At 37.1% G+C, this 14,287-nt stretch overlaps 1 protein-coding gene across 5 annotated transcripts in view; it reads right to left on the bottom strand.

Moving 5' to 3' along the window:
- The window catches only part of GABRB1 (gamma-aminobutyric acid type A receptor subunit beta1), a 439,350-nt gene that overhangs the window by 19,146 nt on the left and 405,917 nt on the right, over positions 1 to 14,287 (bottom strand). For all 5 annotated transcript variants that reach the window (XM_058430096.1, XM_058430097.1, XM_032135434.2 and 2 more), the window contains 3 exons: positions 5,453 to 5,590; positions 5,197 to 5,349; positions 1,923 to 2,167 (listed from right to left, as the gene is read on the bottom strand). In XM_058430096.1, the coding sequence (XP_058286079.1) occupies positions 1,923 to 2,167; positions 5,197 to 5,349; positions 5,453 to 5,590 (536 nt within the window). The remainder of the gene's footprint in view (positions 1 to 1,922; positions 2,168 to 5,196; positions 5,350 to 5,452; positions 5,591 to 14,287) is intronic.

The following is a 14,287-nucleotide window of genomic DNA, read 5'->3' on the forward strand; positions in this document are numbered from 1 at the left end:
CAATTAACACACATTCCAAGCTGTGCAGAGGATGAACTAGTATGTTTGAAGGCAACTGAGATGAGGATGGGAATAGAAAAGAGGTGGCCTCCCAAAGTACTTTCAAAGCTGGTATGGTTACAATCAGACACTGGGAAGCTGCTTCTTTTCAGGTATACACCTCAAACTAACTGTGTCCTGTCTCATTTTATAATCACCTCATATGAGTATAATATTCTTTCACAATAAGATCAGAAGATTCTTGAGGGCAAATATCTTGTCTACTTCTCTCCCCATAGCACTGAACACAGTGCCTCACACAAAGGTAGAAGTTTATTTGATGTGTTCCTTTAAATTTTAACCACTTGGCTGAATCCCTAAGTTTTCTTTGCTAATTTTTCAAACAGTGTTTATCCAACTTTCGTCCTACTAAAGAGCATGAAGATACACCCTGAAAATTTATAATTTGGCCTAAGCTTAATTATCCAGCCACATTTCACACTACTCTGCTTTCTCCCTCACTATGTTCTTGCTCTACTGGTCTTCTCTCAGTATTTAAACACACAGAAAGTCCTGCCTCAGAGCCTATGCACTTGCTATTTCCTTTGCCTAGAATGGACATGGCATGGTTAGCTGTTTCTCATCACATAGGTATCAGATCAAATGGCCATTCCACAGAGAGGTCTTACCAAAGTGTCCTGCTCCCTTAAATCTGACCCAAATACTCTTTTGTTCAGTACTCTGTTTTCCTTTTTTAAATTATTATTATTTTAAGACGGGGTCTCACTCTGTCACCTAGACTGGGGTGCAGTGGCGCAATCTCTGCTCACTGCAACCTTTGCCTTCTGGGTTTAAGCCATCCTCCTATCTCAGCCTCCCAAGTAGCTGGGACTACAGGCAAACACCACAATGCCTGGCTAATTTTTATATTTTTTGTAGAGATGAGGTTTTGCCATGTTGCCCAGGCTGGTCTCAAACTCCTAGGCTCCAGTGATCTACCTGCCTCAGCCTCCCAAAGTGCTGGGATTACGGACGTGAGTCACTCTTTTACTTTCTTTTTAGCACTTACTAGTAACTAAAATTATCCTTTCGATATTTGTTTGTGTTTATTGCTTATCTTCTCATGTTAGAACCTAAGCTCCATGAGGGTGAGGAATTTTTGTCTCATTCACATCAGTATCCCAAATGCCTAGAACAGTGCCTAAATGAACAGTTGTCACCCTCTGTGCTATCTTGAAAACAATTTGTGGTAGATACACATTTCAACGTACTTAATGGTAAATTGATTTCAGTGAAAAATGGCTCAGAGGTAGAGGCTACAGAGATGTTTTTAAAGAATAAACAGATCATTCATTTAAATTTAATTCCATCCAATGAGATCACAGGTTATAAGATGTACCAATGAGAAAAATTCAGTTCTTACAACAACTCTGTGAGATAGACATGCTATAATAATCTCCATTTTATGGATGAGGACATTGAGAGAAAAGGTTAGATAAAGACTTAAATAGGTTGATTTGGCTGAAGTTGTAAAGCCATTAGGTGACTAAACTGGGAATGAAAACCAGGCAGTTTGATTTCAGTCTATGGTTATAACCGCTGTGCCTCATCTCCATTTAGATATGCAAAGTATATTCACTTTAGTTCTCTCATTTATTTACCATGCAAATCTAGCATTATTACTTTACATATGCTTTTACAAATAGTTTAGAATAAATAATAATGGACTTGGGGTTAAGTTCCAGGGTATATTTTACTAATCAATATAACCTCAATCTAACTTCTTCATTCCTCAGTCCCTGAATATGTAAAATGAAGGCTTGGTTGAGTCTCATTAAAGATCAAGTAATATTTTATTAATTGTTTTTAAGTTATGAGAGCCCTAGGCATCATGATGCTGATAAACTTAAGAAGAATATTGTTAGGAATATTTGGTATCTTACCTGGACTTTATTCATCTCCAGTTTGTTCTTCTCATTGGCACTCTGGTCTTGTTTGCTAGCTCCCTTTTTCTGAGGGCCTTTCCCAAAGAAGATGTAATTTACAAAGGCATACTCCAGCAGAGCCAGGAACACAAATACAAAGCAACCCATCAGATAAATATCAATCGCTTTGACATAAGGGATCTTTGGCAGGGTCTCCCTGAGGTGGGTGCTGATGGTTGTCATTGTAAGCACTGTCGTGATTCCTGTGAAAGAGAAAGACAACACTTAGCTGAAGGCACCACTGTTAAGTTCCTTTTTCAAGATCGAGAGGACAGATACCATTTGCCATTTCCTTATTGGTGCCCCCGAGTGATCACAGTAGCATGATAAACCACTGGGCAAAAAGGGCAGATATTTTGAAAGACAAGGCATTAGCCTCCCTACATAGTCCATTAACGAATCATAAAATAGAATGTGTAGTTAATGAAGGGTTGAAAACTTTTTTTAATTGCACAAAATAAAAACAAACAAGAAAAGCAGATCAAAATCCCATTGAAATCCTGCTATTGAATGTCGCTCACTTTGTTACATGACCACGTCTTTCTTCTTCCTTTTCTCAGCATCTCATTCATTGTGCTCCTAAATCTGTCTTTGTGATACTAATCCCTATAGCAGCCTCTACCAAATTGAAAGCTGGTGACTAGTTTGAGATCTACTTCATCCCATGAATCTACAGGACACCCAAGTTACAAGGTCAGTATTGCATTTTAAAATAATTGTGTGTCATTCACAGCAAAACATCACCAAAAGAGGAAACATGAGAAATGTCATAATTTGTATCAAGTGCTTGATTTACGTATATTTTACATTTACTATAATCTTGTTGCTTTGATATTTCAAATATTCTCTATTTTCTTGGTTCCAGAACCTAGAATGAATTAGTTCCCTGATGTCAGAAAACAACTTCTTAAAAATTTGAACTTGGATTTGTTGAAGAAGTTTAAGACTGTAAGCTCATAAAAGACATATTTTGTTTTATTTACTTTGTTATATATAGCATTCTTAAGAGTATAATGTTTGTTTAGCTGTATAACAAATATTTTCTGTTGGTGGTGATGATGAAATGATAATTGCAAAAAGCAAGAAGTGAAAAAGAAGTTGGAATCTAGTGTAGACATTTGTTCTGCAATACTAATATTATACGTTTGTATAGTGTTGTACAGTTTTAAACACTTACAGTTATAAATTATCTTACATGGCTGTCATAACAGCCTGGAAATGATAGGGAGTGTATATTATTCTCATTTTATAACTGGGTAAACAGAAAATCTGAGATTAATTATTTTGTTTTAGGCCACCCAGCTAGGGTCAAAAGAGCATAGAAATGTTACACAATAGCATTTAAAATAAGCAATGAGATGAAAAGGTAAAATCTAAAATTTGATAGAGGCTCTTAAAAATAAAGTCAGAAAGTATAAAATAGATAGTAAAGACAAAGGAAAACTTCCAAAGGGAATGGAAGGTAGCAAAATGAAATGAAGGGAAAAATAGTTTTGCATTCATTTGCCAATCAGATTATTCTAGACGTATATTCCCGGATTTGACTATTCAACTTTCAGAAGAACAGATAAAGTAGGAGGTCAGGGCTACCATACAAAAAATTAAAGTGGTTCAGATCAGTAATAAATTCTAATGTGCTGGACTGATATAAAATGCCATAATGAGTGGTCTTTCTTATTTCTTTGAAAAAACCTTTAAATTTCACCTGATACAATTCTAGCTAATGTGCTCCACAGAAATGAATGAGTCACTTACAAATTCACCAATTGCATTTCTGCTTCTACTGCTTGTTTTACATTTTTTTTTTTTTTTTTTTTGTGACGGAGTCTCACTGTTGCCGAGACTGGAGTGCAGTGGTGCGATCTCAGCTCACTGCAGGCTCCGCCCTGGGGGTTCACGCCATTCTCCTGCCTCAGCCTTTTTAAGCAAAAAGTGTTAGTAAATGAATGCCATTTTAAGTTACATATGTTTTAAAATATCTCAAGTTTTACAGTCCAAAGAATAGCTTAAACAAGCACCTTTATATACTGACATCTCTAATATCTCCAATTAAAATAGTATTAGCTTTGAGGATAGAAGAGTAAGGAAAACCACAAGTCACAAACTTACTAGTTATCATTTTCTGCTGTGGACATCATCCACTGTTTATTTCTCAAGAATAGCATATAGACATAACAATACTCATGTTCAAGTAATATGTGCAGATGCATATGTGTGATAGATACTATTATTTGTTTGCTTTCTTTAATCTTAGGCTATTCAAAGATTGATAAGGGGCTGCAAACACTTGACTTTGTGAGTTTTATGTATTCAGCCATTACAAATAAGCTGTAGTGATGACAATTAGTGTAGCTGTGAACGGGTATGCTGATCATCTAGTCCAGCTTAATAGTCTCCGAAGTGAAGAGATGAAATATGTTAGTTTAGCCAGAAATGATACGTGTGTGTGTGTGTGTGCGCGCGTGTGAGAATTAGCCCCAGAAAGAGATAACTGAAATGGCTGTAGGATCAAATAATGACACAGACTTGCACATCCCCAGATTCACCAGATAGACCTTACACGTTCTAACCTTCCAAGGAATCCTTTAGAGTCTCAAATATAGCCTGTCAGCTTTCAGCAATTAATTAACCATGACAGGATTAGTTCTAAATTTTGTTCCCCCAAGAAGGAAATCATTTTTATTCTGTCTTGACCACAGATTATTAATATAGCTGATGAATTGTCCGTGCCTTATTCAAGTGTAATAAGCTCCATTTAAAGGAGACTTGGCTTGATACAATTTAATTTATTTAGTATTCAAAGGATAGTATTTCTCAGCAACTGACAGCTTGTTATTAGTCACAAGGTTTAGCTTTCTCCAAATTCATTTGAAAATAGCGCATTGTATATGTTTTTCACTGTTAAAAGCAGGGATTAAAGGGGAAGTCATCCCAAAGTTAGTAAAAATTAGTGTAATGAGAATTTAAAAATATATTCCATGAGACACTTAAGTAGTGCTAGATATATTCCAAGAGTTTTGTTAGTTTGCTTTGGTAAAATGCTAAAAAGACAGTACATTGTAGAATATTCATTGTAGACATGCTTACATTTAGATGTTTTATATTCAGGGACTTGTATGATGATCTAATTCTTTGGCTTGCTATAAGAGAGCCCTTGCCTATAATTCCTGATATTGGTTATTTGTTTGAAAGTAAAATCTGTTAGCTCTCTGCAGTGCTGAGAATGTATTACCTAGTGCGACTCTGGCTGCAGATGCATCATAGTTGATCCAAAAAGACACCCAGGACAGAATTGTAATCAGTGTAGAAGGCATGTAGGTTTGCAAAATGAAGTAACCAATGTTTCTCTTTAGGCGAAAACTTAGTGACAGTCGTGGGTATGCTCCTGAGTTGAGAAACAAAAGACAAGTAATCAGACCATCATCTGGTTGGAACCACCTTCTTCCTTTCACAGCACCCCTAGTACATTTTGGGGGAAACAACCTCACCTGTTGTGAACTCCACCTTCTTAGACACCATCTTGTAGTCAACAATTGAAAATTGAGGAAGTTCGATTTTATTAACACCAGTTACTGCCCCTTCTCCTCCATTCCAGTAAAACTCAATGTCGTCAGTGGTATAGCCATCTGAAACCAATAAACACAGCATGGTTAAACAAAGTTTAGGAAATCATTCTGAATACCACCTGGGAGCTAGAGGAAAAATTCCCAGCACTAAAGTGGTAAGGTGGCATTGCTTTAAACTAGGGTGGTATGCAGGTCTCATGTGGAGTGCTGTTTCTGTTGGTTTGTTAGTAGCTGCATTGAAAGAATGGGTGCATCTGGCTTTACTGAACTTAAGCTCTGGATCATTTAGTGATGTCTGATGTCACTGCTGCAAATTTATTCTTATTGTATCTACTAATGTGCATTCCTTGGTTAAATTGGGGGATGGCTGAACTCTAGGTACCTGGACATGGCTTTGGCTATGTGCTACTTAACAACAACAATAGCACAACAAGTAATAATAATTGAGCACATATTTTTTAAAAGGATAACAGATAGTGTAAAGAGATGAAGTGTAATGAAAGACCAAGTTTATATATAGCCATTACATGATTCAGACATTAAAAACTATGTATTTCTTTTAGAAAACTTGGCAAGCTTTTATTCATATCCTTTCATTATAGCTAATATTATTATAGCTAATATATGGGTGAAAGTCTTAGGACTATGTAAATTCTTGAAAATGCTTTTATATCTTTATACTTATGAGAGTGAACTTTAGCTAATTTAAGGGGAATGTGTAGGGAACTGTAGATTGTTATAGAAGGGCCTGTCCTCAGGCCTTCAGCATGAAGGCCCTAGGCTGATGGCTTAATCTCTTCCTCTTCCCACTCTGCTCCCACCTGGCAGTAGTCTAGCTGGGTTATCATTATGTGTAAGAGTAACTTGCATAAGAAGAATGTATGGATATATTTTAAAAATCTAAAAATAATTTTAGGCATATTTTAAGACCATATTTTTCTCTACCAGCTAGAGACAAAGAAGATCTTTCTAAATTCATTTTCTATTTAGGTTCACCTCAAATAAAAAAGCATAAAATCTTTTTTTCCATTAGAATTGCAAGGGCTAGTCTTTCAAAGGTAACCACATAAGCTTTTTGTAGTGGACATCATGCTGACCTACTTTTGATTAAAGCCACTAATACCTTTTCAACAGATAAAAAATAATATATTTGATATTTAGAAGTTGAATGCCAGGTGCCAAAGGGTCACCATCAACTTGTCCTTGCAAGAATGTAAGAAATTTTAAGCTATTCTTCCTCACACCCCTCCCTGCTTTTAAAAAGGAAAACAAAACTGTCTGAACTTTACTGCTTTAAACTGACTTCCAGATATAATCACCAGTGTCTGGAAGACTGAGACCCTCTTTACTATTGGACTTAGAATAATCTACATGGGACTGATTGGCACATTGGGGATTTAACCAAGTTTGGGTATGATTCTGTAAGACTGATTCTAAATATCTCCTTGAGAATTCGATAAAAACCTGCCAATAAAATCCACAGAAAAATATACACAGATAGATAGATAGATCGATCAATAGATAGATAGATAGATAGATGGAATTCGATGGCAATTTCAGGAGATCATGGATCCCATTCATGGATTTTAGAATACAAAACTCCTTTCTTAGTTGAAATGGTTAGTGGTGGCAATATGACAGCTTAAATTCAACCCAGATTTCTTCCTTTCCAATTCCAATTCAACCATGAGTTACCTCTCCTAAGCCCAGCAGGAAGTAGTATCTGGGGAAAGTGAGTTCCCAGCCCTGTCTGGATCCAGTGGACAATGGCATCATGGGATTTTCTTTCCCCCCTCAGCCACTAGAGAGAACCTAGGGACTGGTGGCATGGAGTCCTTGGGTGGGGATTAGAACAGTGGGATCAAAGAAGATAGCTGGGTGAAGGGGCAGTTGGGCCTACTAAAGAAGGAAGGGTATTACCACCTGGTGTGACTGTCTGGAGGAACTTCTGCCATCTCAGTCCTTTAAGGGGATGTGGGAAAGTTAAAAATGCGAGCTGAGAAATCGCCATACTGTTTTCCATAGATATTGTGCTAATTTACATTCCTACCAACAGAGCATAAACGTTTCCATTTCACAACATCTATTGTTTTTTGACTTTTTAAAAATACAGTTTGATTTAGCAGTCCCACTACTGGGTATCTACTCAAAGGAAAAGAAGTCATTATATATAAAAGACTGCATTCGTACATTTATCACAACACAATTTACAATTGCAAAGATATAGAGCCAACCTAAGTGCCCACCAACTGATGAATGCATAAGAAAAATGTGGCATATATATACACCATGGAGTACTACTCAACCATAATGGCGTGAACCCCGGAGGCGGAGCTTGCAGTGAGCAGAGATCGCGCCACTGCACTCCAGCCTGGGTGACACAGTGAGACTCCATCTAAAAAAAAAAATAAATAAAGGGAACAAAATAATATATTTTGCAGCAACTTGGATGGTGTTGGAGGCCATTATCCTATATGAAGTAACTCAGGAACAGAAAACCAAATATTGCATGTTCTTATTTGTAAGTGAGAGCTAAGCTATGGGTAGACAAAGGCATACACAGTGGTATAAGGAATGTTGGAGACTCAGAGGTGGGGAGGCTGGGAGGAGGGTAAGGGATAAAAAAATCACCTATTAGGTACAATGTACACTATTTAGGTATTGGATACATCAATAACCCAGACTTCACCACTATATAATTCATCCATGTAAGTAAAAACCCCTAAAGCTATTGAAAAAAAAAAGAGAGAAAAGGCAGGTTGGGTCACTGAGAGAGAGAGCGAGAGAGCGAGAGAGAGAGCAAGAGAGAGGGGGAGAGAGAGAGAGAGAGAGAGAGAGACTACCTCCTGGTGCATCAACAGGGGATGACAACTTGGCTGGAGCTCACTATGCTTTCCATCTAGAACTTTGTTCCTTTTAAGGTGACCTGGCAGCTGGGCCCAAACCCCAAAGAATAAGTAAGAAAAAATAACAATGCATATAAGGAACCCAGTAGCCCCAGAGAAGGAAAACAAGTGGAACAGCTAGATTAGGTATCATCTAGTGAAAAGAACTGAGGAGGAAGCAAATAACAGCTTGAACTCTTCATTCCTCACTCTTGGTAAAAATATAGGAACACTTACAGATATCTGATTACAGCACAGGCAACTTTTTATTCTAAAACTCATGTTTTTTTTTTTTTAAATATATGAAATGTCTTAGATAAATTGAAGAGAAGATGGCCACTGATGAGGCCAGAATTTGTGGCTTGGAAGACAATTTTATAGATATTTGGAAAGCATGAAGAAACTATAAAAGCTTTGAAGGACTCATCTAGGAGATCTAATATATGAATAGTGGGCATTCCTGAAAGCAGGGAGTTATATAGACGAGGAGCCATAATAAACAAAAAGGAAACACAAATTCCCCAGAGCTTACTAAATAAATTATTTTGCAGATTGGCAAGCTCACTATATCAGGTCATCCCAATATCATTCCTAAACTCCAAGGGTGTAATCATAGTCTTAACAATCTTCCAGACAGAAAGTACAAGGTGTTTTCAATGGAAAAAGTATTGAACTTCTTATACACAATGCTGGAAAGAAAAGATTATAGAATGACATCCACAGAACATCTAGAACATAGGCATAAAGGACAGCAACTCTGAGACCCAAAAGTACTACTCCCTGCCAAAGTACCACTTCTTTTTAGAGAACGTATATAAAGATTCAGAGGACATATCATCTAGGCACCTGCATGAGGAAACTCTTCTACAGAATACTCTAATCAAACAGATCAATCAGGACAGATAAGGGAATTCCTTAGAAACACAGGAACTGTAAAGAATCATGACTAATCAATTCCATGCAAATTAATTTGAAAATGTGGATTAAATGGGTAATTTTCTCAGAAGAAAGCATTTTTTAAAGCCCAAATCAGGAGGCACAGAAAATCAAAACAGCTTGATTTCAACCCTACAAATAAACAGATATTTAAGAACTGATAATTCTATTGCTACTTAAACAGTTCAGAGCATAGGCTAAGAATGAACATTTCTGAATTATTTTCATAAAGTAAGCAGAACATATTAGCAAACAAAATCCAGCAGTACTTTAAATAATAAAGCATAATCAATATGATTTATTCTAAGTTTAATATTAGAAAATCTAGTAATATACTTCATTATAATAACAAATCTAAGGAGAAAAAAACCCATATGATTACTTATACAGATACTAAAATGGCATTTGATAACTTTCAACAGCAGTTCTCTCTTTTAACAAAGCAAAAAGCATTATTCAATAAATACGAGAAAGGGCTGGGCGCGGTGCCTCACACCTGTAATCCCAGCACTTTGGGAGGCCGAGGAGGGCGGATCACGAGGTCAGGAGATTGAGACCATCCTGGCTAACATGGTGAAACCCCGTCTCTACTAAAAATACAAAAAATTAGCCAGGCGTGGTGGCGGGCCCCTATAGTCCCAGCTACTCGGGAGGCTGAGGCGGGAGAATGGCGTGAACCCGGGAGGCGGAGCTTGCAGTGAGCCAAGATTGCGCCACTGCACTCCAGCTGCGGTGACAGAGTGAGACTCCGTCTCAAAAAAATCCCAGCTACTCGCAAGGCTGAGGGAGGAGAATCCCTTATACCCGGGAGGCGGAGGTTGCAGTGAGCAGAGATCATGCCACTGCACTCCAGCCTGGGTGACAGTGCGAGACTCCGTCTCTCTCTCTCTCTCTGTATATATATACATATATACACACATACACACACACACAAACACACACACACACATATATATGAGAAGATATTTCCTTAACATGGGAAGATATATCTTTCCTGTTCCCAAACCAGCATCATGTTTAGTGTGGAATCAGAAAAACATTCCCATGAAAGTTAAGGAGATGACAGTGTCTACTACCGTTGTTAATATTTAACATTGTTCTGGAAATACTAACCGAGACATTGGACAACAGAAAGAAAGCTGAGGTACAGAGTTGGAAAGCTGCTGGTTAAACTATCAGGAGTTGCAAATTATGCAATTGTATATTCAGTAAACCCCAAAGAATTAACTGAAGAGCTACTACAAACAATAAGAATTTGGTAGCATAATGGAGTATAAAATTACTATACAGAAATTGATAACTTTAATATATAAAACAATAACTTATAACACATAATAGATGATAAGGACCAATTAAAAATAGAGACAAAATTATCCAGTAATAAATTTGGTCAGAAATATGCAAAACACATATGAAGCAACATTTAAAATAAATTTGAAGGGCAGAAAAGAAGCCTTGAACAAATAAAAGGCACAGCATATTTTTGAAAGGAAAACTCAACATCGTAAGTTTCACAATTTAATATGATTGCCTCATAATGCCAATAGGATTTTTGTTTTGGGAACTAGACTAGATGAATTGAAAGTTAAAATAAACGAACCCAAGAAAACTCTGAAAAAATAGTAGAAATAGGCTGGGGGTGGTGACTCACGCCTATAATCCTAGCACTTTGGGAGGCCGAGGTGGGTAGATCACTTGAAATCAGGAGTTCAAAACCAGCCTGGCCAACATGGTGAAACCCTGTCTCTACTAAAAATACAAAAAAAATTAGCTGGGCATGGTGGCAAGCACCTGTAATCTCAGTTACTCAGGAGGCTGAGGGAGGAGAATTGCTTGAACCTGGGAGGCGGAGGTTGCAGTGAGTCGAGATTTCACCACTGCACTCCAGCCTGGGCAATAGAGCAAGACTCTGTCTCAAAAAAGAAAAAAAAAGTACAAATAAGGGGCAACTAGCCCTACCAGGTAGTAAAACATTATACAACCTCAATAATTACAACAGTGTGATCCCAGTGCTGGAATTGAAAGAAAGATCAACGGGTAACAATAAAAAATTCAGAACTAGTGCCAAATACATAGGAAAATTTAGAATATGGTAGAAGTGGTACCTCAAATTATTGGGGAAAAGATAGTTTAAGAAATCAGGCTGGCTAAGGAATTACTTGAAACAGCAGTTTGGATCCCTATTTCATGTCATAAACTATTGTAAGTCTCAAATAAATTGATCTATCTAGAAAATATGACGATACTTATAGCACAAGAAAACATGGGAGAATTATTTTATACTACTGGCATGGATGAGGCCTTTCTAACTCTAACAAATAATTCATAAGTCATAAAAAATTAACACATTCAGCTACATTAAAAAAGTGTGGCAACAGAAATCTATAAACACAATCAAAAGTAAATGAGAGACAAAAAATAATTGCAGTTCATATTTAAGACAAGGGTTAATGTTCTTAACATATAAAAAACTTCTACAAACAACAAAAAAGAAAAAGACAAAAACCTCAATAGAATATAGTAAAAGGATATGAACAGAGAGTTCATTGAAAAATAAAAATGCCCAAACTAAATTATTATCAGAGAAATACAAATTAAAATTAAAACTGTATCAAGATACTCCTTTTTGCCTTATAACTTGGAAAAAATCCACAAAGTGATAACATAGTTTGCTGAGCATGTGGGGATGCAGCTACTCTCATGTTGCTGATGAGGATGTAATTTGTTATAACCCAAATGGAATGCAGTTTGCTTCAGCTATCAAAAGTATTAATGTATATGCCCTTTCACCAAGCCACTCCTATTTTAGGAAATCATTGCTGAGGAATTACTGAAAAAAGTAGTTTGGACCACTCTTTCATGCCATGAACTATTGTAAATCTTAAATAAATTGTAGACCTTTCTAGAGAATATAACTATAAAAATTTCTAGAAATTAATCATTAAAGAAATTTTTAGAAATTTCCTTCTAGAAATTTGTGTGAATTGCACAATTGTGAAGAATGTGCATACAGGATTATTCATTAAAATACTGTTGTAATAGCAAAATATTTGAAACAACATAAATGTCCCCTGATATGGTTTGGCTCTGTGTTCCCACCCAAATCTCATCTTGATTTGTACTCCCATAATTGCTTCATGTTGTGGGAGGGATGTGGTGGGAGATAATTGAATAATGGGGGTAGTTTCCCCCATACTGTTCTCCTGATAGTGAGTAAGTCTCATGAGATCTGATGGTTTGATAAGGGGAAACCCATTTCCCTTGGCTCTCATTCTCTCTCTCTTCACCTGCTGCCATCCATGTAAGATGTGACTTGCTCCTCCTTGCCTTCCGCCATGGTTGTGAGGCTTTCCTGGCCACGTGGAACTGTAAGTCCAATTAAACCTCTTTCTTTTGTAAATTGCCCAGTCTCGGACATGTCTTTATCAGCAGCACGAAAACAGACTAATACATCCTCTGATAGAAGAGTGGTTAACTAAATTATAAATTATAGCACACTAATGCACTGTTATAAAGCCATAAAAAACAAGGAAGTTCTTATATATAATATTAAAAAACTCTCAAAAATCCACTTTTAATGAAAAAAAATCAAAGTTCAGAACAATAATGTTGCAACATGCTAATATATGAGGGAAAAATCTGGGAAAAACAGAAACATATTTGCATATACTTGTAGGTGTATGAAAAAACTCTGGAGGGACAGATAACAAGGTAATAACAATTTCTTTTGGGGGACTAGGAAGATGGATGATAAGGATGAAAGGGAAATTTTCCCTCTAAACTTTTAATGTATTTTGAGTTTTGAATCATGTGAGTGAATTAACAATCAAAAAATTAAATTACAAAGAAGGAAATCTTAGCATCCTATGTATTTTCTACATGTGGGCAATGAGATTTCAAATACACACTTCCAGAAGATCTGGAATGGGATTTATTAAGAAAAAGTTTTATGAGCAGGGAGTGATATGGTTTGGCTCTGTGTCTCCACCCAAATCTCATCTTGAATTGTAATCACCACTTGTGGGAGGTGGGGCCTGGTGAGAGGTGATTGGATTATGGATGTGGATTTTCCCCTTGCTGTTCTCGTGTCAGCGAGTGAGTTTGAATGGGATCTGATGGTTTAAAAGTGTGTGTGTGGCACTTCCCCCTTTGCTCTCTCTCGCTTTCTCCTGCTGCACCATGTTAAGATGTGCTTGCTACTCCTTCGCCTTCTGCCATGATTGTAAGTTTCCTGAGGCCTCCAAGCCTTTGTATAGCCTGTGGAATTGTGAGTCAACTAAACCTCTTTTCTTCACAAATTACCTACTCTCAGGTAGTTCTTTATAGCAGTGTGAGAACAAACTAATACAGGGAGGTAGTGGATCACCAATTGTTTCCCAAATTCTCATTATCCCATGGTTTAGGCTCATCAGGTAGCCTGGGTGCACTGTGGCCAATGTTCTAGTAGAAAGGAACCCTGCCTTGCAATGCTGTACGTTTCACATTTTTATAGAATTGCGTGGGGTAGCCTTAGGAACTCAGCGGCTGAGACCAGCTTCTGTGTCTGTCTAGTTAACTCAGATCTGCTGAGTCTGCTCACTTCCAGGGAGGAGGAAATGAGCTGCCAGCACCACCCGGACCTGCCTCTCCTCAGAGACAAAAAAATTGCTTTTCTATCAAGTAACACAAAAATCAGATAAGTTAAAGAATTCACGATGCCCATGAGATAAAAACAAACCAATTGGCTTGGAAGAAGGGGAAGTGCTGATGCCAAGCCTGAGAGAAATTTCTTCCATGGGCTTTTTTTTTTTTTAATGTGATGAAAAATGCCTCAGCAAAATCCATTCAGGAAGATGGTGTGAAAGGCGAACTTTTTCATAAAGATAGATGGAATTAAAATAAGTACGATTTAGTTTTTAAAAATCCTTTAAGGAGCCAAGACAATACAGTCCAAATT

Source organism: Hylobates moloch, unplaced genomic scaffold (assembly GCF_009828535.3).
Source record: "Hylobates moloch isolate HMO894 unplaced genomic scaffold, HMol_V3 SCAFFOLD_17, whole genome shotgun sequence".
NCBI lineage: Eukaryota > Metazoa > Chordata > Mammalia > Primates > Hylobatidae > Hylobates > Hylobates moloch.